Source organism: Dipteris shenzhenensis, chromosome 13 (genome assembly GCF_047967505.1).
Source record: "Dipteris shenzhenensis isolate YYH24624 ecotype China chromosome 13, Dip_SZ_1.0, whole genome shotgun sequence".
NCBI classification, from domain to species: Eukaryota; Viridiplantae; Streptophyta; class Polypodiopsida; order Gleicheniales; family Dipteridaceae; genus Dipteris; species Dipteris shenzhenensis.
The window spans coordinates 28,616,012-28,643,770 of record NC_141608.1 but is presented as its reverse complement, the minus strand read 5'-3'; the positions used below and the strand labels follow the sequence as shown (position 1 = coordinate 28,643,770).

The window sequence follows — 27,759 nt, the reverse complement described above, 5'->3', positions numbered from 1 at the left end:
CCCTACAATCCCAGCTTGAGCTCTAATGTAATAGCTCATAGCCTCAGCCACAAAAATGAATAAAAAGGGGGCTAAGGGGCATCCCTGACTGACTGATTCAATGTCTGTGGAGTGGCATCCAAAAAAACAGCCGTATCATCTGCCAACTCACTGTCTAAGAGCTCATCCTCCTGCCTCAGAGGAAGCCTGAGCCCTACAATCCCAGCTTGAGCTCTAATGTAATAGCTCATAGCCTCAGCCACAAAAAGGAATAAAAAGGGGGCTAAGGGACATCCCTAATTGACTGATCTGGTAATCTCAAACCTATCCCCCCTAACTCCACCAAAAAGAACCTGGCTTTGGGCTGATCTGTAGAGGGTTGACACCCCTCTGATCCATGCATCTGAGAAGCCAAAACGAGTAAGTGTGCCCTCCAGAAAGCCCCAGTCTACCCTGTCATAAGCTTTCTCAAAGTCCAAGAGTAGAATAGCCAGCATGTGGCCATTATGCATGGCCCAATCCGAAGCCTCCTAAAATGAGAAGATGTTATCAAAGATGCTCCTGCCATGCACAAAACCGGTCTGTGTATCATGGATAAGATATGGTAGAAAGGGCTGCAAACGAAGGCTGATAGCTTTAGCTAGGATTTTATACAAGGTACCCAGTAAGGTAATCGGTCTCCACTGAGACACTAAACTCTTGCAACCCTCTTTCGAAATCAAATGAATGAGGCCCTCCGTAAGTGAGTCTGGCATCTCACCCGAGTCCTATAGACCCTGCAGGGCTAAGGTAATGCGATCCCCAATCTGATCCCAAAAAGTAGTAAAAAATAAGGGGTTAAGTCCATCTGAACCAGGACACTTGCCCTTGTGAAGGACAGAGATATGCAAGTCCCTATTACCCTCAATGTAATGGGATGAATGAAAAATTTAAAGGTGTGTGTACTTATATCATGGGAAAGATCATGAGAACCTATGAGAAGGAGTGGGATCTTGCTTTGCACTGGGCTTTATGGGCTTACAGAGTTGCAATAAAAGAAGGCACCCAGTTTTCACCATTTCATCTTGTTTACGGGAAAGAAGCTCTATTACCCTTGGAAGTAGAAATTCCTGCATTACAGATGTTAATGAAGATAAACGAGGATTCAAATTCTACTTTCCAGAACCGGTTATTGGATTTGCAGGAAGCACAACTTAGACAGACAAAAGGCGGTGGAACATTATGCTTTAATTCAAGAGGAGAATCAAAAGAAAGAAAGAAAGAAAGAAAGTTTATTAAAGTCTTCGGAAGACCGATGGGTCTATGAGACTGTGAAAATCTTGATACAACGAGCTGTAGTAGTGGAGCTACTAAACAAGCGTCCATACCAATGCAAAATGCAAAATGCAAAAAATGCAAAAAATGCAGAATGGCATTACTAAGTCCTAAGTACAACATAGTCATGTCGATGGTCGACTATATATCAATCTCAGCATCATCATCCCCAGCAACAGCAAAATATCAGGATGGATGAAGCAGTGGAGGCATGAAGTTGGCAATAGAGTGCTATCGGCCACTCAGAGGTGCGGTCCTGGCACGTCTCTTGGTCGTAGCTCTGCATCTAACCAGGGCTACTGTGACCCCCGTCGGTCGGGCTCCAACTCTAAACAAGGAGGGGATGTCTCCATGTGTGATCTGTGTGTCGACCCTCTGTCTGAGCTGTCGGGTCACGAGCTCCGGGTCACGGTCATGTCGAGGCGTCGTCTTGTTGGGGTCCATGTGATCTAGCTGAAAGAACTCCGTGATAGAGCTCTGAGAGGGATCAACCGAGGAAGAAGTCTGCTCCTATCTCCGTGCTCGGAGTATCCTCTCGCGGTGTCTAAGTGCCTCATGAATGAAACCTGCCAAACACCGCTGGTCTGGGTAGGAGAGGAAATGGGCTAAAATCCCATAACTATCTCTGAAGAGGCAGTGGAAACGTCCTCGGATCTCATAGTACATAGGACACCTGAAGATGAAATGCTCCTCTGTCTCAACCTCCTATATGTCACATAGTGTGCATATGCGCCGCTCCCTCGGTAGTCACTCGGCTCTGCCACTCTCGATGCGAAGTCTGTGTGAAGAGACTCAGAACTGCCCAAGAGAGTAGCTTGAATACTTCAAAATATTGAAAAATATCTAGAAATTATCTAAGCCATGAGGTGGGACTTTAATTTATTGTAAAGCATGTTTTCGGAAAAAGTATTTGCAATCTATTCTTATGTAACAACAATTTTCACCGAAGATTCCCTATAAACATTACTTATGCCTAGCTTGCCTTGAACTTAATTAAGAGCTTTTATGCATATTATCATCTCATGGTGGATTCTTTTGCAAGGGCTGACGAGCCTTATAGGCACACACATGCACACATTGACACAGTTTTTTTGCAAGGGCTAACCACCCTTATAATACATTCAACGGCTATTTGTTTTCTTAAAATAAGCTTTAATGCATTGCTTCTTCACTTTATGCATGGTGTTCTGTATTCCAATGTTGTCATCGGCCAAGACAATCACAAAGGTCAATAAATGCTATTTCTTCTATTTTTTGGGGGATGATTCATTTTATGCATCATCGTGGACGTGTGTGTGTGCACACACGTGAGTAGTTGTCCTGTGTTTAAGCAAGATCTATGCTTTATTTTTCCTTATGGCAAGAACTAGGGGGGCTATATTTGTATGGTTTAAGACAAGCTTGGATTTGGGAATCTTTTAGTCCTTGAAAAGTTTTCTATGGTAACATTTCAGTTCGATAAAGATGTCGAAGCTGAAAATTTCATTATGTTCAATGGATATATGTTCCATGGATAGTAGGAACTGGGTCTCTTATGGTCATCGAGATAAACGATGACAAACTTATCGAGGAAAGGCCTGAAGATGTCGTTCATTAGTGTCATGAATGTGGCCGGGGCATTGTTTAACCCAAAAGGCATGACCAAACATTCATAGTGTCCATACTTTGTTCAAAAAGCTGTCTTGTACTCATCGCCTTCTCGTATGCGAATTTGATGATAACCTGAAGGAAGATCAATCTTTCAGAATTGTGTTGCGTGTAGAAGTTGATCGAAGAGGTCATCAATGCGAGGCAATCGATACTTGTTTTTTATAGCGAGCTTGTTGAGGGCTCGGTAGTCGATGCAGAGGCGCATTGACTTATTCTTTTTTTCCACAAGTAGTACAAGAGATCCGAAAGGGCTGCGACTAGGCCGAATGTGACCTTTGTCAAGTAGTTCGGTCACCTGTCTTTGCATTTCTTCATTTTGAGTGTAAGAAACCCGATAAGGAGGTTTCGACGGTGGATTACTGCCGGGAATAAGTTCGATTGGGTGATCCACTGGTCGTCGAGGTGGTAACTGCTTTGGCGATTCCTGTGGAAAAATATCCAGGTAGGGCTGGAAAAAAGGTTGGTTGAGGTATTCAGGAGGATCCTTTGTTGGTGTCTCCTCTACTGCCGTAACCAACAGAAGTGAAGTCGTTACTTGACGTTTACGAACCCACTTCTTTACTTGTAGGGCAGAGGTAACTGGGATTGAAGGAGAGTCCCTATAACCAGTTAGCTCAATAAGTTTTCCCTGGTGGACAAACTGGATAGTATGGCTGCGAAAACTGATTGATGGATCATAGTCGTAGAGCCACTGTTGTCCAAGTATGACATCGTACCAAGAAAGAGGCATGATGTCGAAGTTCAACTTGTCCGTATAATGTTGGATGCAAAAAGACAAGTTTTTTATTCTGGTGTTGCACAAGAAGGTAGTTCCATTTGCGAGTTCAATCTAATAGTCCATGGGACTAGGACTGGTGGTCAACCGAAGTTTGTCGACCATAGAACTAGCTAGGAAGTTATGAGAGCAGCCACTGTCGATGAGGATAGTGACCGTTGTTCCACGAATTGATCCTTGGACACAAAGTACTTGAGTGGCCAGGGAAGGTTCGGGTTGCTGGCAAGGCTCATGTGGATGGTATTTGCCATTCGAACAGCTTTGCCTTTCTTATCTTGTGCGGGGTAGCATCTTCTATTCTTGTTAAAGATGCTGTCCTGAAGCTCGGAAATTTGAAGTTGAAGTAGTGCTTCGCCTTGTAAGTTGACTTCAGGGGTCTTTTTAGACTTGAGTCGCTTATCTCCGGAGAGGCTGCATGCAAGCGTTGTGACATATCTAAGATCCCTGTGAGAAAAGCACGAACCTGCGCTCTAGTTTGTACCATTCCTGGAAGAAGATTCGGGCTGCTCCCTGAGGTTGCTCATGTTGGAGGGGGCAGGAGAAGCAAGATGGAACCAGCCGTGGAAATCTGGTAAAGGAGGTCCTATCTGAGGTAACACTGGTGATGCCAAAATGGGTGTTACTGCTCGTGAGAGTACAGGGGTAGGTTGCAGAGTCCACGGATCTGAGAAGGGATAAGGAGCTGATGTCAGAAGTGGAGGATCTGATGTATTGTCACCCTGTTGCGGAGTATTATTGAAATCCCCACAGATAAAGGCATGATATCTCCATGGATATTGTTGCATGGCGTCCCAAATTGTAGATCTATTCCGAGAAGATTGAGGTACATAGACAGAAGCAAATTCAAACACCTCGCCTTGAATGATGCATTGAAGAATAATCCATCTGCCTTGATTGTCATTTAAAGCAATAGCTGGCTGAAGCTCATGCTTGATCAAAAAGACTACTCCTGAGAAAGAGTGCTCCCCAGCATAGAAGATATCATAGCCATAGTAATGACCTATCTTTCCTGTATAGACATGTTGATTGTGTTCTTGGAGTGCCACTATATCAGGCTGAAATCTATTGATATACAGCCACACAGATTTCCATTTCCTACTGTCACACATCCCCTGAACATTAAGTGTAAAGCATTCGATATGAGCAGTCATATTTACAGATATTTATAGGAGAATAACAGCTATGTACAGCAACAACTTTCAGGATATCAACCATGCATTTCTACCTCAGGGTCAGGGCCTCTTCCCTGAGAAGAAATATCTGCCTGAGGAGTAGACAGCAAAGCAACAATCTCTTCTTCAGGAAAGAGGGTTCTGCTAGTTGTTACTGCAGCCCAATTCCTGAATTGACCTCTGGAGAGTTTCCACTAGAGGATGCACCATTCCAAGTGCGAGGGGGTGGAGGTCGTCGAACAGAAATAACTTTTCTTGGACTTTGCCATCCATCAATTGGAATTTTCGGTCCTTTTGCTGAGGGTTGAATAGCAGGAAGCGAAGGGGAAGAAGCAATCCCATTTGAAACCACTGGAGCTTTGCCTTTATCCTGATTCACAAAAAGCTGTCTATTACCTTTATTTTTATTCCCAATAGAGGCAGGAGCATCCTTAGTGGACATCTGAACAGGTAAAGTGGTAGGAGGCATTTTATGCTGACTCATTGGACACTGCGAAGCCATGTGCCCAAATTTTTTACAATCAAAGCAAGCCCTTGCAAATAAGCCCCATTTCAATTTATAAAAAGCACTTCCCATGTCAACATTGTTCACTGTGACTGAATAAGACTCTCGTGTGGGAATAAGACTCTGGTGTGGGATTATCAGTATCCCAAAGAATGCAAAATCGATTTGAATTGCCATTAGACCGTGGTGGGCAAACCTAAAGTCACTCCAATTTTAGGCAACAGTGAAGCCATGCATTGTGGAAAATCTACAACTTCAACCCAGACCGGACATCAGTGTCGGATCAAAGCCTGAAAATCCCTTGTTGGAGACCATCGCAAAACGTGCACCATTTGCTGCCCAAAAAAGAGGAGCGAATGTTCCAAATGCATTTGCCTGTGAATCTCATCTACCATAATGACCTCAAAAAAGCCCCTGGCTGCATAGTGTACCTTCCGAACAAATGAGCCAGCCAGTGTGCGGGTCAACCAGTTGCCTACCTCTGCAGCAGGTGGCATCCGACCTGGGAAAAATAAAATAACTGCATTTTTAGCATATTCTCTAACTGGATCCACAATTTCATCCACTTCAACCATCAAACCAACCCATGGAACAAAGTCTTTCCAACTCTTTCCTTGTATCTGCAAATCCTTCATGCATGACATCATAAACCAGTTGTGCTTCAACAGAATCATGCACTGGGTCATGCTGACCCTCAGCCTGCTTTTGCTTTTTGCATTGAACTAATCGATCCTTTTGAAAAGTTTTTTCATAAGAGTATTCAGCCATGTCTTCGGAAGAGGATGGAACCCAAAAAGCAGGTACCTGTAAAGTGATAGAAGAGAAAAAACAGTCCCAAAAAAGCAGCCCACAGAGAAGAAGAAAGTATTGTATTTGCAAAGAGAAGAAGGGGAAAGAGAGATGTAGGAATTTAGAGAAAAGGAATGACAAGTTCTGTAGAAGAAGAAGAGAAAAAAAACAGTAAAAGTTCCTAGATGAACTAGATTTCAGAAAAAGAAGAGAGATTCTGGCGATGGAAAGAGTACACAGGACCCAGAAACCCAAGAGAAGAGAAAGGGGAACCGAGAGCCCTCAGAACCAGCGTAAAGATGCAGTCCGTGAGCAAATCCCTGCAGAAAAGCAACCCAGGAGCAGGAAATCAAGTGGCAGCAGCAGCCTGAGCAGAGCGGGACAGGCCATACAGGTCCGTACACCTGTACGGAAACTGTACGGAAGGATGGCGGGCTGTACGGCAGGTATTTAATGCTCCAAAATGTCGTTTTTTGCACTCTGATGTCGCGCAGCAGGTAGGTGATACCAACAGGCTGGTTTGGGGAGGCTAGGGAGCTGATGGGAAGGCTGAAGCAAGGGCTGCAGCTCTCTCTCTCAAAAAAGAGAGGGGACACACACTCACACACCTTTGGATGAAAGTTAATAATATAAGATAATATAATATATACACTCACACAAGCACGAGTGCACATACAAAGCGGATAGCATTCCACACTTCAGCACTCCGTAGTTAGGAGAGTATCCCACCTTGCTCCTTACATTGGTATTAGAGCTTCAAATTTCTCCTCTAAGATTGTGACGAGGAGCTGGGGGATAAGGAGTGGAAACAGGGACATTTCTAGCTCAGGTAGCCCGTGCATGGTGATGACACACTCTGGCAAGACAACCATGAGTCCCACGGAACAGTCCGACCTTGGAGCAAAAGGTGGTTTCAAATCAAGAGGAAACTCTGCCACCAGTAAGTCCAGCACCGGAGGCACAGGTATCCCCTTTAGACATGGTTGCTATGATGAACGCCATGATACATATGCAGGCTCAATAGTCAGAGCTCACATGTTACAACTCCAGGAGTTAAGGGATAGGCAGCCCAAGAGACCGGAGAAGAACATCTCCAAGCTGCCTAGGAAGCAAAGAAAGTGGCCCAGGAGGCCAAAAAATAACATCTCTGCAGGGCCAAGGAAGCTACTCAAGAGGCCAAAGAAGATCGTCTTTGAGCAGCAAAAGAACAGAGGAACGAGACCAAGCATTATTGATGTCTTTACTTTGGCCCACAGCAACAGATCTTGACAAATGAGTTCCAACTCCAATCAGGCCTTCTTTTCCAGGGAAGCTGAGCTTCAACAAATACGACAAACAGATAGAATTGCTAGTTCTCTTGTCTTGGCTCAACTAATTCAAAAGTTATTTTTCCGTTGCGCAGACCCAAGACAATGAAAGGAGCATCTTAGCTTCCATGCCCTTGACAGGAGAAGCCATCACTCGATGGCACAGAGCACTACAATGCAGTACTAGGGATCACTCATTATGATCAGGAGGAGTTCATCGAGGGCAGCCGAGCCTAATTCTTGCTACGCCAGTACATGGACCATCCCACAAGCGGTTCATTGAGCTAATACAAGGGGGCACGCAATTGGTCAACCACAATGTGAATAACTTCAGATAAGTGGCTATTCAGTTGCAAGTTCCTGACAAGGACCAGATCAAGAAGTTTCTTCATGGTCTTTGGTCAGACATCTAGTGGTGTGTCTGTAACTTCAGGCCGATGACGTACAACACGCTTATGAGCTTGCTTAAAATTTTTGAGCTCATGAGTGCAGGTCATGGACCCAAAGGTCCTCTCAACAAGAATATTAGGAGACCTCAAGGCAAGCACGTTCCAAGACCACCAGCACCTCTGACAGCAAGCTAGCAGCTGATTTCATTGCAACTAAGCTTTCAAGCTTTCAGCTCTCAGCTCACTCTCTTGCTCTCTCTCTCCCCCAAATCTTACATTTGGTATCAGAGCAGGTTCAAGAGCTCCGTGCTCCATGCTCCCTTCACCTTCTGCTGCATATTCGCCTCCATCACCAGCCCACAAGCTTTTGCTTCATCTCCATCGTCGTCCGTACAGATCGTCCGTACAATCTGTACGGATTGTTTACGTACAGTCCCGCACTATACTTGCGCCACTCGTCCGTACCTGCTCATACTCTGCCGTACCTACCGTACATGCGCATTCCGTACAGCACGACTGCAGCACCTTCCGTACTATACATCGTCGTCCGTACGTTCGACGTACCTTTTTGCGTCAGCGCCGTACAGCTCGTACCTGCAATCATACCGTACGTACATGCGCATACCATACAACAAGACCAGCGCCGTACAGTTCGTACTTGCAATCTCGTCGTTGTACCTGCTTCCATACAGGACATTCGGTACAGCTGGTCCATACATCGTTGAGTGTCCGTACACCATCGGCCGTACAGTTGTACGGTTCTTACTCCAAGTGTGTACCTGGCCGTACAGGTTGTACTTGTGCACAAGCTATTCCTTGCAGGCGATCTTTGGCAGGCACATTTTGCAGACAGCCATTGTTTGGCTTAGTTTTTTGAAGTACATTTGGGGCATCCTGTTTGTTGCAGACATTGCAATCAAGTTGCAAAATCTGCTTCAGAAATTTGGGGCTTTTTGGTTCTGCTTGCAAATTTGCAGACAAAATTTGGGCTTTGCAGACAATTTCAAGCTCGAAATTTGGGGCTTTCAATTTTGCAGTACAATCTCTCGAAGAAATTTGGGGATTTTGTGATTACACTGCAATTTCGCGGTGAAATTTAAGGCTTTTGCAGACAGAGCGCAATTCTTGCAACATTTGGGGCTTTTGATCAATTTGCCCCTTTCTAGTTGCAATTTCGGACCTATTTTGGGGCTTTTGTGTTGGGACAATTTTGGAGATTTCAGTTCATACTGCCTTTCTTGAAGTGTTTTTCAGCACTTTTGGCAGATTCTTGAGAGTTTTTTGATGCTTGGACAGATTTCTGACAGTGCAAGTGCAGAAATCTGAGTTGCATTTACAGCCAATGCTTAGCTGTGTTTTTTGGGAGTTGTGCATTTCATTCCCAGTAAGGGAATTCAGTCTTGTATCTACTAAAATCTCTTTCTCAGATATGGCCCAACAAAATCAGAATGATTTCCAGTTCGGTGGTCTTTCACAGGAAGACAAGTTGGATGGTACCAACTACTCCCTCTGGAGTTTTATGGTACGCAATATTCTGATTTCTCGCAATTTATGGGTTTATGTGAATGGTGGTGAGATCCGACCAGCAGGTATGGCACCTAATACCCCTCCTCAGCAAGGAGGTGGAAGAGGTCGTGCACAGGGTGCAGCTGTAGAACAAGTTGTTGGTGCAGCTATAGCCACTACTCCAGAGCAGAAGAGATGGGATTCACAGGATGCCTTAGCTTTGTCATGCATCTCTCTTTCAGTGAAAAGATTTATCATTCTGCATATCCGGTCGTGTAAGACCTCGAAGGCAGCGTGGGATATCTTAGAAAGCATGTATGCAGCCCGGAATGATGCAAGGGTAATCTTTCTTGAAAAAAGACTTAAGTAATACACATATGGAGGAGGGTGACTTCATGTCAGTCCACCTCACAAAGCTACAGGATCTTAGAGAGCAATTATTGAACATAGATGAGATTATTCCTGATTCAGAGATGATTACCACCACTCTGAATTCTCTTCCTAAGTCTTATCTCAGCTTTCATACCTTGCTGAGCTTATCATTGAGGGGGCGTGCAAATCCTCTCACTTTTCATGAGTTGATAGGACTTCTGCTTCAGGAAGAGCGGACCAAGAAAAACTTGGCTTCACGTGCAGGTGAACAAGCTATGCTCTCAAAGTTCACGTCAAAAACAAAGGGACAGGCAAAGACATCAGTAAATCAGCCTTCCAATGGGTCAGGACAGCCTTCACAAAAGGCTAAAAATGATGCAAGTAAGCCCAAGAAGAAGGGTTTTTGTCATTACTGCAAAAAGCCAGGTCATCACATTGCAGAATGCAGGAAAAGGCTTGCAAACGAGAAGAAAAACAGCTCTGGTATGGCTGTTTCAGATTCAGCTCCTCATGCATCTAACAGTGGGGATGCTGTAGCCAACTTTGTTGGACAGGATTATGCCTTTTTATCTTGCATTTCAGATTCTAGGATGGCTGCTCCAGATGCTCGGGATAGTACAGCCACTTGTAATGATGATACATATGCCTTTTTGACTTGCAGTTATGACCCCTCTACGGATGCATCAGCTTTCAGTGTCAGAGAAACACTGAATACTTGGTATTTTGACAACGGTGCCTCCAAGCATATCACTTCTAGGAAGTGTCTCTTTACTTCCTTGCATCCACCTCCCGTTGGTAAGAAAGTCACTTGTGCCAACAACTCGTCATATTCAGTATGTGGCACAGGAGAAATTGAGCTTACCGCCATTGATGGCTCAGTTTTCAGACTTTCAGATGTCTTGTATGTGCCTGGTATCACCAAAAATCTCCTTTCAGTGTCCACTCTTAACAGGGCTGGATTTCAGGTCATCTTTGAGGATGACAAATGTGCTGTCCGAGACAGGGAAAATGATTATGCCTTGAGATTATCTGGTACTCTGCTGCGTGGGCTTTTTCAGCTTGATCTTTTTGAGAAAAGAGCAGCCCATGCTCTTGCAGTTTCTACTCCTACTGCTGCCATGCAGAATGTAGAATTATGGCATGCCCGATATGGCCACATGCATTACAACAGCTTGATGACACTCCAGAAGCACTCTATGGTTGATGCATTGCCACCTCTTGAGATACCTCCTCCACATGCCTGTGAAGGGTGCATTTTAGGCAAGATGCATGGATTCCCCTTCAAAAAGGATGGTTCAGTTAAAGCTGTCCGGAAATTACAGCTTATACACAGTGATGTCTGTGGTCCCATGAGGACTCCATCATTGGGTGGTCATCTCTACTTTGTTACTTTTATTGATGATTACTCCAATTTCACTTGGGTCTTTGGGCTGAAGTGCAAATCAGAAGTGTTCATGGTGTTTAAACACTTTTCAGCCATGGTTGAAAATGAAACTGGACTCAAAATACAGACATTGCGCACAGATAGAGGTGGAGAATACTTGTCTGCAGATTTTGATGCTTTTCTGAAAGGCAAGGGTATAGTGCATCAGCTCACAGTGAGGCTGACCCCTCAGCAAAATGGCAAAGCTGAGAGGAAAAATAGAGAGATGGACAGATGTATGCTGAAAAGCAAACACATGCCTCACAAATTCTGGCTTGAAGGTATGATGTGTGCCAACTACATCTTAAATCGGCCTCCCACTAAGGCTTTGAAAACAAAAACTCCCTATGAGGTCTGGAATGGGAGAAAGCCTTCAGTGGATCATTTTCGAGTCTTTGGATGCCTTGCATATGCTCATGTGCCAGTTGAATTTCGGCATAAGTTGTCAGATAAGGCAATTAAGTGCATATTTGTTGGATACAGTGCAGAAAGCAAGGGGTACCGTCTCTACAATCTTGCTACACGCAAGATCATTGTCAGTAGAGATGTTATATTTGCAGAAAATTCAGCTCACACTCAGGCTGAATTTCATATGCCTTCTTCTTCAGAGGATGTTTTTGAGGGGTTGCTACCCATTGCCTTGGGTTCCCCTGCTGATATTTCTGATGCAAATCAGAATTTACAGCCACCTCCCGATGCTCCAGTTCAGCCACAAGATGTCTTGCCACCTCCACAGGCAGTGGAACAGGTGGTTCAGCAAGAAATTGCTGACATACATGCAGCAAAAACAGTCCCAAACTGGCTGTTACAGACTCTCAGGGAGAGTAAGATTGATGCTCCATTACCTGGCAAGACTCGCAGTGCAGCAAGGCACATGGAAGGTGCTAATTCAGTGGAATCAGCATATGCACGTACTCTTCTCGATGAGGAGGAGCCTGCAACATTCGAAGAAGCAAAGGACAATGTGCATTGGATGAATGCCATGCACGATGAGTTGCAGTTCATTAAGAAAAATCAGACTTGGGATGTTGTAGACTTGCCACCAGGTAAACATGCCATTGGCACACGATGGGTTTTCAAGGTGAAACGGAAGCCAGATGGCTCCATTGACAGATACAAGGCAAGGCTGGTTGCTAAAGGCTATGCTCAGAAAAAGGGCATAGATTATGAGGAGACTTTTGCTCATACATCCCGGATGACCACCATCCGATCTGTTATTGCAATGGCTGCACATTTTGAGTGGAATGTTCATCAGTTGGACATAAAAACAGCCTTCTTAAATGGAGACTTGTTGGAAAAGGTTTATGTCAAACAACCTCCAGGCTTTGAAATTACAGCAAATGCACTTCAGGTATACAAGCTAAACAAAGCTTTGTATGGGCTGAAACAGGCCCCTCGTGCATGGTATGCCAAGATTCATGCCTTTTTGACCAGCAAGGGGCTGCACAATATTCCTACTGAGAGCACCCTCTACATCAAGATGGATGGGGGGGGAATTTTAGTCATCCTTCTTTATGTCGATGACTTACTGCCCACAAGGTCCAATGAAGATAATATTGCAGATTTCAAAGCACCAACTTTGACATGTCAGATTTGGGACTGCTTCACTTTTATTTGGGGATCCAGTTCTCTCAAGAGAGACGTGGCACTGTTATGTCTCAGTCCAAGTATGTGCAGAAACTCTTGGACAGATTTAACATGCATGATTGTAAGCCCATAGCCACTCCCATGGAGCCAGGGCTGAAACTCACAATGCATGATGCAGGAGAATTACTTGATGCCACACTTTACAGTCAGGCTGTTGGATGCCTCATATATCTCTGCAACACTAGACCTGATATTCAGTTTGCAGTATCTCAGGTGAGCAGGTATATGCACAGCCCAAAAACTATGCATTGGCAGGCAGTTAAGCGCATCTTCCGTTATTTGCAGGGCACGAAGTCTTTTGGCTTGTTATTTCCCAGAGGGGTGACTTACAGATGCATGCCTACAGTGATTCAGATTGGGCTGGTGATTATGACACTAGGCAGTCCACTAGTGGCAATTGTTTCTTTTTGGGTAAATCTTGCAGTTCCTGGCTGAGCAAGAAACAATCTATAGTGGCTACCTCATCATCATTGGAGGGTCCTTCTCCAATTCTCACTGATAGTCAGAGTGCCATTGCAGTGGCAAAGAATCCAATGTTTCATGCTCGCTCGAAGCACATTGAAGTTCACTATCACTACGTCATAGAGAAATTGCATGCAGGAGAGATCAGTATGATCTTTGTGTCCACACATGACAACGTTGCAGATATTTTCACCAAAGCACTACCACGTGAAAAGTTTGAGGCATTTCGCAGTGCCCTGAACTTATATCCGTTTGGTGATTGATCAGCCTTGTACATGACATTGGCACTGCAGGGGGGTGTTAGAATTATAGATATAATTCAGCAGTGACCAATGTAATTTAATAAGCTAGTTAGGGGCACTTTTCCCTCTTTAAGAGGTTTTTCCCCCTAACCGCAGTTAGTTCACTAACTATGGTTAGTGACTACTAAGGTTTTGTCACTAGGACAAAACCTTATCTCTCACTCTTTCAGTTGTACTCTCACACTCTTCATTGCAACTAAGCTTTCAAGCTTTCAGCTCTCAGCTCTCTCTCTCCCCCAAATCTTACACCATGAATAGCGTCATAGCATTAGCCTAGCCCTTCAGTGGGGACCAATATGTACCGCGTCTTCATTTAGGTACCAGAAGTTGTACAAGGGGCTATTTCTAGTGATTGCCAAGCCCCAACCTAAAAAGTAAATATATGAGTTAGCATAACCCTGAGTGTCCATGCTGTTATTATGCATGACCACAGAGACCGGCCGAGACAAGGGGTTACTCTGAACATAGCCCAGCGGGTTCAGAGATCGAGGAGACCACGTCCCCCTCCGCCATCACAACATTGACAGACGCAGATCCGAGACATTTTCACTGCTCACAAGCGAGCCACCACAGTGCCGGGCTTTTTGCTTCCGAGCCTGAGTCTCAGATCTCAAATAGTCTCCGGGTTATATATCTGATTTTGCTCGAGCTATTGAGCTTTGTAGAGTTATCAGGAAATCACTCATATGGGAAGGGCTCCTCACATTGTGTGGATGCTTTGGGCTGCAAATATGTGATGGCACAATGAATTTGGGAGGATACATAGGCAAGACAACTCAAGGATCAAGTGTAGTTGATTTCTGTTCGCAACTCACATGCAAAGCACATGAGTGAATATATCTCGATTGAGGAGGAGTCTCTTGAATTTGACCATAGGGCAATGTCTATAGGCATAATGGGAACAAGTAATGCTGTTAAAAAAGAGAAAATTATTACACATCCTAGGTTAAGAATGGACTACAAAAAAGCTCATATTTATGAAAGGGAGATAAAGGCAGCAATGGCACAAGGAAAAATGCCTTCTACATGCCACAAAATGAGCAAATACATAACAGATATGCTGCTATCAACAGCCCAAAAATGCTTCACTAAAAGCAAGTGGAGAAGTGCGGGGATGCCATGTAATCACTGGTATGACCATGATTGTAGGATGCAGAAAAACAGCAAACAGAACAGAGGAGGAGGACAAAGCTCGAACATATAAATAGGTGGTAAGGAGAAAAAAAAGATCTTAAGAGCAAGCAGCTTGAGAGCTTTGAGGATTCTTTGAAGATGACACACATGGTACTGGCTTTGAAATTCCATGCTTCAAGGGGTCTAGGGGCGGTAGCATCATCAACTTCTAGTCGCCTTAGTGGAAGGCCAAAAAATGTTTTTGCTACATACATTGTCGTATCTGTTTGGAAAGAAAAAGTGAATTTATCGAAGGAGCTTTGAACTTCATTCAATGTTTCAGCCACATCCCCAAAAATAAATATTGTAGGAGATCATGTTTCAGCCATAACACCATGTCTTTCTTGAAGAGACGGTTCAACTATGTATGAATGGCCTTTAAACCTACATCTAAAGGTCATGTGGACAGGGCAATCCTTCAAATTAAACATTTTTTGCAGCTTATTAGTGGCCTTTGTTACATCCAAAAAGTTTTTTCAGAAATTGCACGGCAACCAACCCCAAGAGAAGCAGCCACAATGCGAAGACATGATACGGTTTGTCAAAAGCCTTTACGAAAGAGATGGGGGAGAGAGAGAAAGAAAGAAACATGTATTAACATCCTCGGAAGACCTCGCCGGTCTATGGGACAGAGAGAGAGAGAGAGAGAGATGATATGATATGATTGTATTAAAGTCCGCGTGAGACCCTTCAGGATCTATGGGACTGGAGATTAGGGATCCCTTACATCCAGTGAGAGAAAATATCAGAAACTTCATAGGCATTTGTCATCGCTTAGGTGAATTCGTGGGCAATCATCTACCTCCACCCTCAACTACCTAGAACAGCCACCTAACACAAGCTGTTACAATCTGCAAACAGCCCAAAATGGGCCTGCTAGAAACCTTGCCAAGCCTTTTCCGCCCAAAGCCTGCTCACCCCTATTTTGAGCTAGAAGCCCCCATATTCACTGTTACATCACACAAATAAAGCTTCCCACATCATACATAACTTTAGGATTGGAAAATAGACACTTGAATCTTCTCACACGCCACTTATCTTTTCCATGAATGGAATATTCAGAAGAATATAGAAAAGAAATAATGGACCCCCACATGAGGAGGACATAGGGGAGGTGTACCAGCAGGGTTTGAGACATGCCACGTGAAAAGGGCTGCAATTGGGCCAGATATGTGGACATATGTAGGGCTGCCACATGGGCATCCCTTCAGCTACCGTGTGGGCAGCATAAGCAGCAAGCACAGACTGTTGACAAGAACTAGATGGTGGACAAAAGGGCCTACAGCTTGGGGCAGGTACCATGACCAGAACAAGCAGCAAAGGCTCCTTTCATACGGCTGGAGCAAATCTACAGACAACTCTGAGTAGGAGAAAGGCACAACAGACAGGTGCAGATTGAGCAGATCTACAGGTCGGGGCAGGCTGGAAACCAGTAGCAACAGGTGTAGACTGCAAGGCTGCCATGTAGGAGCAAGGCGCAGGAGATTGACCAAATAACCTTTGAAAGGGGATCTCAGTTTAAGCTTGTAGAAATCGGCTTCTACATCTGACCAACAGGAACCCTTGTGAGAACGAGGGTGATCAAGATTCAGACGTGTGTACTCCTAAGCCCTTCATTTCCTGGTCATGGCTACTACACTGCCCATCCCAAGCTGCGGGTAAGCGGGTACTCAACAAAAGTAACTACTCTCTCTGGAAGATAAAGATCGGGAGCCACATGGTGGTTCAAATTATCCTTGACCTAGAGACGAAACCCCAGAACATGAAGATGGAGGACGGGGGGACAGAGAGGATCACATCACCAAAATGAAGGTGGTGACACATCAACTGTCAGCAACGTTCATCAACAGATGAATTTGTCGCGGATTCCTAAGCTTTTGCTTGGCATGCTCCCCAAGAGCTATAAAGGGATTGTAATGACCATGGTTACAAGACAACCGTCGGCACCAGTTACTTTCGAGGAGCTAGTGCCTCTGCTTCTGCAGAACAAAGCTTGGGAGAGAGAGTACGAAGGAATCCAGGACAAAGCCTTTGTTACACAGGACAAGAGCAAGGGCATAGGGAAGGGCCAAGCCTGGTAATGGCAAGCTCGGCAACTAAAAGAGGAATGAAAAACCTGATGAGGACGACTCATGTTCATCTAGTGGAAGCAAGAAAAAAAAGAAATGCTTCTACTGTGACCAGCCAGGACATTTTGCAAAGGACTATAGAAAGAAAAGGATTGACCTGAACAGAAGGAAGGACTCAAATCAAGAGTTCGCAGCTAGGATTGTATGGCTAGAAAATAAAGAATCAAAGATGAAGCTCTACCAGAAGGAAAGGTGGCAATAAGAAACTTGGGGTAACAAAGACTTTCCCCATTGGCTATCAGAAAAGGTAAGTCCACGTATATATGAGGTTCTCTCCTTGCTCCCGCATGCTAGCCCCACCCAGCCCACTCCTCCACCACCCCGACTCCATTGCTCCCCCTGCCCCTCCCCTTCGCACACTACCCGCACCCCCCCCCCCACGTTCGCTCTGATCCCCCTCGCAGGTTCCTCCGCCTCCCCGTCTGCAGTGTGCCTTCGTGCAACAAACCCATTACTGTGAGTCTCTGTCCCCCCTCCCACCCCTCCCCCCCCAATCAGCTTGCCTTTGCTGCTTATTGTGAGCTCCCCCTCCCCCACCTTTCAATGTTGCTGATTTGAAGTGGTCGTTTGCTACTGTTTGAGCAGACTTCTTCGCTTCAGCTACCTTGAGCAGTGGGAACATTATTTCCTACTGTGCAGGTGCTGCCAGGTGCTGGATCTAAAGCAAGGGTTATGTTCTCTGCTCTCCAACCCCTTTGTTTGGGCCTTTTTGGGGGCTGCTGCTCCCTATAAAATCCCTTTTGCCCCCTTTTTTTACTCTTTTTCTGTCCCTCCTTCCCTTCCCTCTTTTGCATTGCCTCTCACTTCCCCCTTTCCGCTAGCAAGGGCAGATTTCGTTTTGGTCCCAGGGAACACAATCTTGGTGGCGATCTTTTGGTATGGCAAGAGGGGCTCTCATGGCATCTGCCTACACTCCCCAAGCCATTCGGATTACACTTTCCCCAAAGGATAAACAACAAGTGAAGATTGTGGTTTAGTCCCTTCTGGACGGGCCCCATCGTTGGCCTCACACCCACTCAAAGCCAAGTTTGTGATTGGATACAAGCACGTTTGGCATTAAGGGTGGCCACATTCAAGCAGTCACCATCTAGTGGGAGAGGATTTTTTTCTTCTTCAACTGATTTCCTCGACATCACTTAGGCCCTCACTGATCGGCGGAGCCCAATTTTTCTCAGCTCACATCTCGTGTTCTTCATACCATGGTAGCATGGACTCACTATGTGCCACGTCTTCCTATGACGTTCCATTTCCCCGGCCTGGTAAAGAATACCGTTCCATCCTATCTTATATTAGAGGGTGCTTTGGAATCGTGCTGGAGTTCCAACCTATGGCAGCTTCAATTCTAGCAAATGACAGGGTTCCTCAACTCAGGGTGATCACAGAGTACTTGGAGTCACTGCCAAAGAAGATCCTCCTTGAGACGTTGGACTTTTACATAAGAGTTCCAGATTCACAATATAGATAATTGGTGTTGAGGCAAATGCATTCCTTCCCCTATAGCAAGACATATAGGTGTCACAAAGACATAGGAGAGGGTAAGGCAAAGTTTCTTTTAGGAAGATCTATCGAGAGATGTAGTGGAACAGGTTGCTGAATGTTTGCCATGCCAACAAAATAAAGTGGACAGCAAACTACAGCTCTTTTGTTGCAAACATTACCCATTCCAAAGGGCAAATGGACACACAAAGCAATGAATTTCATCACAGGATTGGCCTCTATAGGTAGTGTATGAAATAGCATCTATGTAGTGGTGGATAGGCTGACAAACAAATCCATTTCATACCCACTAAGAGCTGATATTCAGCATCACAGGTTGCCTGGTAGTTCATTGATCAGGTGTTTAAGCATCATGGATTCCCTCAAAATTCCCTCAAAAATTTGTCAATGATAGAGATGCAAAGTTTATGAGTATTTCTAGCAAGAAAATGGGTACTTTACTTGCCCCTAGCACTCACTACATACCATCCTCAGATTGATGGTCAGTCTGAAAGGGTGAACAAATGAGAAGAGAAATACTTGAGGCATTTTTTTCATGACATCCAGAGGTCATGGGATAGGTGGCTTGCACTTGCTGAATTTTGCCACAACAGCTCAGAGCATCTCTCTATTAGAATGAGCCTGTTTGAGGCAATGTATGGGGAATGCCTTCCTCAATGGCAGACATGGTTGTGAGAAATCAGCAAGCACGAGATGACTTGGAGAGGATGGAGGCTCTTCTAAAATTGGTTTAAAAGAGTATGCGATATGCCCATACTGGGTTTTCAAGGAAGGGGATTATGTGCATTTATGTCTCCATGAAAATCGTTATGCTTCGCTGAGGGGTACTAGCAACACAAAGCTTGCTCGTCGGTATTATGGCCCTTACAAAATCATCTGCAAGATTGGGACACTATTCGCCGCATGCGCAGATGCAAAAGTCATAGTCCACAAAAACCGCAGGCATCCCTTGCACTGTACCATGTTGGAAAATGTGGCAACAACCGCCATGCCTCATTGAAAGCACCAAGTGCGCAGGGTTCCTAAGCCCTGCCTCCTAGCCATGCCAATCCCTCTCAATTCATTGTATCATGCCTTTTTTAGCCTCATAGACCCTTTAGTCTTCCAAAGAGTTTTTAATAAACTTTCTTTCTTTCTCTCTTTCTTCACAGTCCAAAAAGCCAGCAAGAGAACTTATTCCTTGAGGAAAGCAGCCCTCCTAGCGTGAGTTGCTCGAGAGGACCCCTACATGCCTGTCTAGATGGGAATTTGAAACCTCAAGCATGTATAGGAAGTAAGCAGGAAAAATTGAAACTAGCACATAGAGTAGGCTCCGATACCAAAAAAATAGTTATAGATAGGTCGGTTCCTATGCAATCCTCTATCCACGAGCTACCTGCAACACCACCAGATGTTAGTATACAGACACAAGCATACACATGGTGTCGGCTAATGTGTCACCAACCACCCATAGATCCTTGCAAGGATCACCCCCGAGCTAAAGGTCAAGCAAGCCCCGGACCATTGATCTCCCCAAGTAAGACTACACATCCCATACTACACAGCAACTTTAGCACACTGATGTTAGAGAACAATAGGCATGGACGAGCTTCTTCCTAACTTGGTATTCTTAGGAGGCCCCACTCCCTAGAATGCCCCAAACGAGGTAAGGCTCACAATAAAATAGGCATAGGATGCCTTAGGTGTCTACGACCATGTACTAAAGGTATGTCATGTCCTAACCATCCCAAGGTTACATGACCTTAGGTTAACCCGACCTCCACAACACTAGCCACGTTATGTCTTGACGTGGACATAGCAATGCTTGACCAAATGGCATGCATCGTTAGTGAGGATGGAGCGACATATTTCCAACCCCCTTCCACTGTGTGAATACAAAATCCCTCCTTCTAGATTCTCTAGCCAGACTAGCAGCTTTATATGCAGGAGATTTTTGGGGCATAGACCTCAAAGAGCATGAGTGGGGTGGGCTTCGAGAGGCTACAAGTAAAGATGAAGTCATGCATGGTTTAAAGGAAGAGTTCACTCACTCCAACTCCCTGTCATGCCTGCATGTTTTCTAGAAAAGTGGCCAAATTGTGCATCCTCTATGATATGCTAAATAGGGCTAAACATTTCTTTGTGATGCCACAAAGACATAACCTGCATGTCTACTTCTTGCTTTATGTGAAGTATCTACGAACACTTCAGGGGAATCCACCATTTCCCCTGTTTTCATCAGACGAAATGAAAGAGCTAGAATTTGCTTTTGAGATATATATTCTGTATTCAATTGACGCTTGTTTTTGGTCACTTCATTTGGAAAAAGAACTTACCTCGGACTGCAAGAAGACCTTTGGTCACAGCATTCTCTTTAGCCACTAGAAACTCTAGAATCTCATGCACGCTTGAGCCTCCATCAAATACAATCGGAAATTCCTTCTTCCTGGCTGGAAATAGTACAATGGAAGGATACGACTCCTCCTGAAAACAGCATAGAATGCAAGAAATGCTAAGAACAGGCTCAAGGACACGTGTAGACTCACGCATTATAAGAAAGGGCTGACAGTCTGTAAAACTACAATGCAGTCAAGGAGTATCGACATATCAAACATGATGTGTATATGCTTGTCTATTTCAATCGAATCAATTAGACAGTAAAAACCACCAAACAATATTAGTAAAGCAAGCTTCCTGAATCCACCTTCCACCTTGGTTTAGATGGTGAACATTTTTTGCAAGGAAAGCTCATTAAGTTAATATACGAGGTTTGAGATCTAAAAACTTATCGTCTACTCAAGCCAGGTCTTGTTTGCATTTTGAGAGCACATGTTTAAGGCTGTTGTATAGCTTATCTGGCTGAGCTGCTATGTCACTGGCTACGTGTGCTGTCTGGCCACATCATCTGCAAACCAGCCTACATCACCTCACAGAAAAGCCATGCCAAGAATTTTATTCAAACCCTCAAAACATTCATTTATTTTTTTAACCCAGAGAAAGAATCGTTGTGTTGAGTCGAGAAAGAACACACAAGCAGGGAAGCGCCAGCTCATGGCCAGACCTGCAGCAGGGTTGGCACTGCCAGAGCGTCCTACATAGCAATATACCAGGATGTTGCCACAGACTGAGCCCTTAGTGTTGTGGGCCACAATGTGCATGTCCTCCTTGAATTGCCACCTATGGATAAAGAAGGCCGTATCATCTACATCCCCAAGCACATGGTTTCTGAGACAATACAGCATAACAAGGTATTCATTGGGTACCTCATCAGGGCTGGACAGAGCCCAACAACAGGGCCTTAAGTAGGCCCAGATCAAGATCAGTTGAGCAGAGGACAGACTGAGCACAGTCTGTGGCTGGCTGACAGACAGGTTGGCCAGTCTGCAGCACAATCACCTAACACTAGGGCCACTTGACCAGCTTCAGGGCCATACATCCCTTATATAAAGGCTCCATTGTTGGGAGTCTTGGTAACTCAAGATCCAGAGCAGCAAAGCCGCCAAGGAGTCCGGTCTTGCAGGAGTAGAATTCCCAAAATCCAAAGCACACCTAGGTGCAGACCTACATTCTGTAGGAGAGCATAAGAAAGTATGCAGGAGGAACTTTCTCTGCAGTGACCTAGAGCAAAACTTTGCAGTAGTGTTCCACTTTTGAGCAGCTACTGAAGCTTACACAGAGGCATGTGGCAGAAGAGGTAGAGTCTACGTCAGAGGTACCTTTCCTTTGAAGGTGTTGGTACATGAGTTGGCAGTTTTGTACTTGGTTTTCACCATTATGTCTATTCCATTTTGGCTGTACACACAACTTCTCTTCCAGATCTGTGTTGCTCTACTTACTGTTCAGTAAGCACATGCATTGATTTTTGTCTTTCTGTTAGTGTGTTCTTGAGGTAAATCTTCCGCTGCTAAGGAAGTTGGCCTATAGCAAGTGTGTTTTTCTACATGCAATTGATGCAAGGTCATTGTTGTTCTCAAATGGTGTGTAAGATTACATGGCATCAGAGCCAATGGGACGCTATTGTGTGTTTCCACATTGATATCAGAGCTGCCATCAATCAGAGATACATGTGCTATAATAGCATAGGTAGTCTACTCCAAAGATCTTCTTCTACAATTGAAGGTGGAGGCCCTTGCTCTAAGAAAGGGAATTCAACAAGGTGTGCTTAATCGATTGAGGTTTGTTGTAAGTGCAAAACATTTTGGTTGACAAAACTTATAAGGAATCTATGAAGGCATCCATAGCATCTCGTATACCTATCCCTAACTTTGGTGAGAAGGGGATACTGGAACTATCCTATCTGGAAGATAGTACTAAGTCACATAACAGCATGAACCTTATGGGAGACGATTATTGATGGTGTTAAGACGAAGTCCCAAAGTCAACTAGATGTGTCATGTAAGGTTATGAAGGCTGCAGATCCAATGCAGGTCGAAGATTGGGCACTTAGGCACAATGAGGCACTATCGACGATTATGAGGATGACTGCGAATTGGTGCTTCTGCACAAATGATTGGCAGAGATCGCTTCTAAAGCTTGGAAGATGCTTAAACATCTGTAAAGCAAATATCTAGATGCACTACTACCTTTTTGCGATTTCCATGATTTGAAGGTCGACCTTGGTAAAACCAAGGTTATGATCTTCAACACCTCCAAGGCAGCCGCACACAGAGAGCAAGCAGTTCACGTTTGACGGGGCACCAGTTGAGATTGTCTCATCATACACTTACCTAGGGGTTCTATTCTCTAGACCTATCTTCACAATGAGGCCGGCGATGCAGGCTCATTTGAGTAGAGGATACGCCTCCCTTGCCCGACTAGAAAGACAGTGCTTCCATTCACATTTTTAGGACCCACAGACCAAGGTTCTCCTTTTTGACTCCTTGGTCCAACCTACAGGAATATACGGGAGCACTTGCTAGGGGCCAAATCTATCCGACACAGAGTGGACTCGAGTGGAGAGATTACAAGTTCTCTTGTCGTCACGGATGATCCGCAACAAACCATCTGTTCCTCATCAGATCATTCCGGCTGAGTTCGGGGCTTCCCCACTACAGTTAGGTGTGGCATTTCAGACTATTACTTATCTATCCCGCATGCAAGCATATGGCTCTTGTGGCATAAGCATCTTCTATGGCATTGGCAGCTTAGGGTGATTACAGAGGCTGGTATGCACACACATGCAGATGGTTTGAGAGATTGGGTTTCCATATGGACAAGCTACCTCCCTTTCAATACAGCATTGATGCCCCGTTTGTCCCGTTTCGAGGCAACAAGTTCAACCCCATCATTTGCTGGGGGCCAGATCTATCCGACACAGAGTGGACTCGAGTGGAGAGATTACAAGTTCTCTTGTCGTCACGGATGATCCGCAGCAAGCCATCTGTTCCTCATCAGATCATTCCAGCTGAGTTCGGGGCTTCCCCACTGCAGTTAGGTGCGGCATTCAGACTATTACTTATCTATACCGCATGCGAGCACATGGCTCGTGGCATAAGCATCTTCTATGGCATTGGCAGCTTAGGGTGATTAGAGAGGCTGGTATGCACACACATGCAGATGGTTGAAGCTCAGTTTCTATCAAGATCACTGCCTGCACATTTCTGAGGAGGGATTCATTATCCCACCAAGGTACACCTAGATTCATCTACCACACTTAATCAAGATTGCCATTGGACAGCTCCGCATGTCATCGCACCGACTCCGTATCGAGAGTGGGCGAGCAGATGGGATCCGCAGGGAGAGTCATATCTGCACAAATTGTGATCGACATGAGGTGGACTCAGAGGAACACTTCGTCTTTCGTCGTATAGTCTACTATGAGATCCGTGGACGATACCATTGCCTTTTCAAAGACAGGTTCGAGGGCCTCTCCAGACGACTCTCGTACTTAGACCAAAGATGCTTGGCCACTTTCATCTATGAGGCGGTCTGACACAGGGAGCGTCTCATCAGATCATGGAGATAGGAGCGAGGGGCCTTACCTGGTCCATCCCAGAGTATGATCATAGTTTTTCCAGTCGGAGCATGTTATCCCCTCGATCACAGATAGCAGGAGAGGCAGGGACCCCAAGATCGAGATGTAGCACACCCAACAGAGGACAGACATGCAGATCAAACTCACCGACATTTCTTCCATTTTTGGACCCAGGGCACGGCGGACCAGGGTTACCATAGTGCTCGTCAGGCATCAGAGAGCTACCAGGAGGGCACGACGGACATCTCATCCAGATAGTAGACAGCGATCTATCACAGGCTTCTTGCCTAAACTATGTAGTCCATCATCGGATGTATCTGGACGTTTGATCAGACTGCCTACTCCATGGAGTTTTTGATACTATGGATTTCATATGGCTAGGGTGACATGTATGATGATATCATTGACTATGTCTATCTGAGTCTCATAGGCCCCGCTTCCCTATGTAGGGGAGAGAGAGAGAGAGAGAGAGAGAGAGAGAGAGAGAGAGAGAAAGAAAGAAAGAAAGTTTATTAAAGTCTTCGGGAGACCGTGAAGGTCTGTGAGACTAAAGATAACTGATACAATGAGCATAATGGTGGTGGTCTCAAAACGGGCCAACCAACCGTTTCTACAAAAAAGAGGTTATGAAGGACTATGTGTCTAGTCTTGATACAAAAAAATATGTGTCTACCTCCAGATGATACAAAGAAGAAGAAGGGGGGGGCACAAAAAAGTGGAGCAGAGGGGGGAGATACAGTATACATGTGCAGGTGGTGATCGTCAGAGACCAATCATAGAGGGGCCGTCAAATGGGAAGTCGGAAAAAACCCAGCAATAGATGATTGGCCTCTGACGTCACGCGGCCTAGTCGAGCTCGGTCGTCGGGGGCGGCGGGTGGCCCTATGGATGAGGGCAACGGTAACCCCAGTGGGGCGGGCCGAGAGCAGAGACGAGATGTCATGGACCTGGATGCGTGAGTCTGTCCGATGACGCAGCTGTCGTGACTCTGGCTCTCGCTCACGTCCGCGTCGTCGGCTAGACTGAGAAGAGGTATCCTGTGGCTGAAAGAAGTCAGTGATAGGCCGTTGGGTGTCCTCACGCTGTGTGTGATGCTCGTGTCGCCGTGCTCGGAGAGAAGTATCTCGGTGGCGGGTCATCTCATGTAAGAAAGCGGCAAGGCACCGCTGATCCGGGAATTGTAGCATGTGTGGGAGGGAGCCAAATCCGTTGCGGAAGAGGCAGTGGTATCGGCCTCGAATGGCATAATAGATAGGAGATATGAAAGCAAAATGCTCCTCCGACTCGATCTCCTGTAAGTCGCAAAGTGGGCAAAGGCGGTCCTCTCGTGGGATACCCTCTGCGCGTCCACTCTCGATCCGTAACCGGTGTGACGAGAGAGAGAGAGAGAGAGAGAGAGAGAGAGAGAGAGAGAGAGAGAGATTAATGTCCACGGGAGGCCTCACGGGCCTATGGGACAAAGCACACAGAAAAGTGAGCTCATACAAGCCTTAGTGGGCTGAAGCAAAGGGTACGCTAGGACCCTTGATGAGTATTGATCTATGTTAACAGAATCATAGTCATGGAGAGAGAAAAAAAAGTCAACTACAACAACAACTGTAGAGTGGGCCATATCAATCAATCAATCTATCTAGGTGCTAGGACAAAACTTAAGCCTGGTACAGTGATGGTTCTCTGGTGGGCTGCGAAGATGTCTCGTATTTGCGTCTGTCGAGCTGTCTTGCGCTGCGGTGGGGGACACGGTCTCCTCGCTCTCTGGACTCTCTGGGCTACGTCTAGGGTGATCCCTCGTTTCTGTCGGTCTCCCCTGAGGTAAGCTGTGATAGGTCGGACCTCAATAGAGTGTATCCTGGGGGCTCTCTATTGCACATGTGGCCTCTGCGCCCCTCTCTCGGTGGTACTGTGCCAGCTGCTCATCCAAACTGCTCTCATGTCAGCAAGCTCCTCCTCCTCCACTCCCCTATGTCTGGGGGCTGACTCAAATGTATAGAAGTTTGTGACGTGTCGCTGTGCCCGGTCACCCTCTATGTCCTGTAGTGATCTGAACATCCCCTGCTGCTCTCTGATTTGTCGTAGAAGCGTCTCCCTATGTTGCCGCATCTCCATCAGATAAAGCTTGATACATACTTGGTCATGGAAATGGATCAGTCGTGACAAAGGACCGAAGCCACTCCCCTCTAGGTAGAGACAGTGGTAGCGTCCCCGAATCTCGTAGTAGGTTGGACAAACACAAAGAAAATGCTCGTCTGTCTCAAGAGGTGCATCCATGCTGTACTGAAAGGGGGGAAGCCTGTCCATTTGGATACTGTGCCTGGCAAGCCATGTGGATATGCGTACATACCATGTGTCTGCCTTGCTCTCTACGAGTCGTTTGGATGACTCTAGGGCCAACCTCGGAAGTCTCCAATGGGCTAAGTCCCAGACTCTGTGGATGAAAGTCACTGTCTGAAAGATGGCATCAACCTGGAGAGGTGTCATGGAAAACTCTACCTGTACTATCTCATGTGGAACTAAGGGCTTACATCGGATCATGTTGGATTCCATCATCACCTGTAGCGGCTCGAAGCTCCTCCAATTTGTCCTCGGAAGATCGCACCCCCAGAAAGGTGCTGCATACATGACAGTCGGCCACACTAGTGTGTTGAAAAGCTAGCCCTTCGTCGGTGGATCCTGGAAGTGCGCCTGGAAACACTGCCGCTCTAGTCTAGCCAAAGCACTACGCGCCCGTGTGAGTCATGCTTGGGCTGCATGTTTCATCGTGAAGATGGGTCCTGTGAAGACTGCTTCCAAATATGTGTATGACTGCACTATCTCCACTGGTTCACCACGATTGGTGAAAGTAAGTCGGTTAGTCACTGCTCGCGAGGTGTTGAAGATCATAACCTTAGTTTTCCTAAAGTTGACCACCAGATCTCTCTCTGTGCAAAACACCTCTAAAGCCTCCAGATGTCTCTGCAGCCCCTCCGCTGAAGAGGATATAAGGACTATATCATCAGCATATAACAATATCTATATGAGGAGATCCCCTAGTAATGAGCCCTCACCACCTAGGCGATCTACGAAAGATGTGATCTCATCAATGTAGAGTCCAAAGAGAGTCGGTGAGAGAGGGCAGCCCTGCTTCACCCCAATGGTGCTCTTGACCCAATCCGATAGACCGCCTGGGGCACGGACCTTGCCTCTGACTGACTCATATAAGCTCATCACACCCCAAATCAGCATCTCTGGGATCTGAATCTCTTGTAGTCTCTTGATCATGCGAGATCGTGGAACAGTGTCGAAGGCCTTTCGAAAATCTATGAAGCATGTGTAGACTCTCTGATGTCTGGACCTCGCCTCCTCAATGATAGCCCTCAGAGTGAAAATGTGGTCTTGAGTAGAGTGCTGCCCCCTGAATCCTGCCTGCCCTAGTGCT

General features: G+C 45.6%; 1 protein-coding gene across 3 annotated transcripts in view; it reads right to left on the bottom strand.

Annotated features, from left to right (window-relative positions):
- The window catches only part of LOC147895252 (uncharacterized), a 126,383-nt gene that overhangs the window by 10,809 nt on the left and 87,815 nt on the right, over nt 1-27,759 (bottom strand). For all 3 annotated transcript variants that reach the window (XM_087383571.1, XM_087383572.1, XM_087383573.1), the window contains exon 7: nt 20,707-20,854. In XM_087383571.1, coding sequence (XP_087239697.1) covers nt 20,707-20,854 — 148 coding nt within the window. The remainder of the gene's footprint in view (nt 1-20,706; nt 20,855-27,759) is intronic.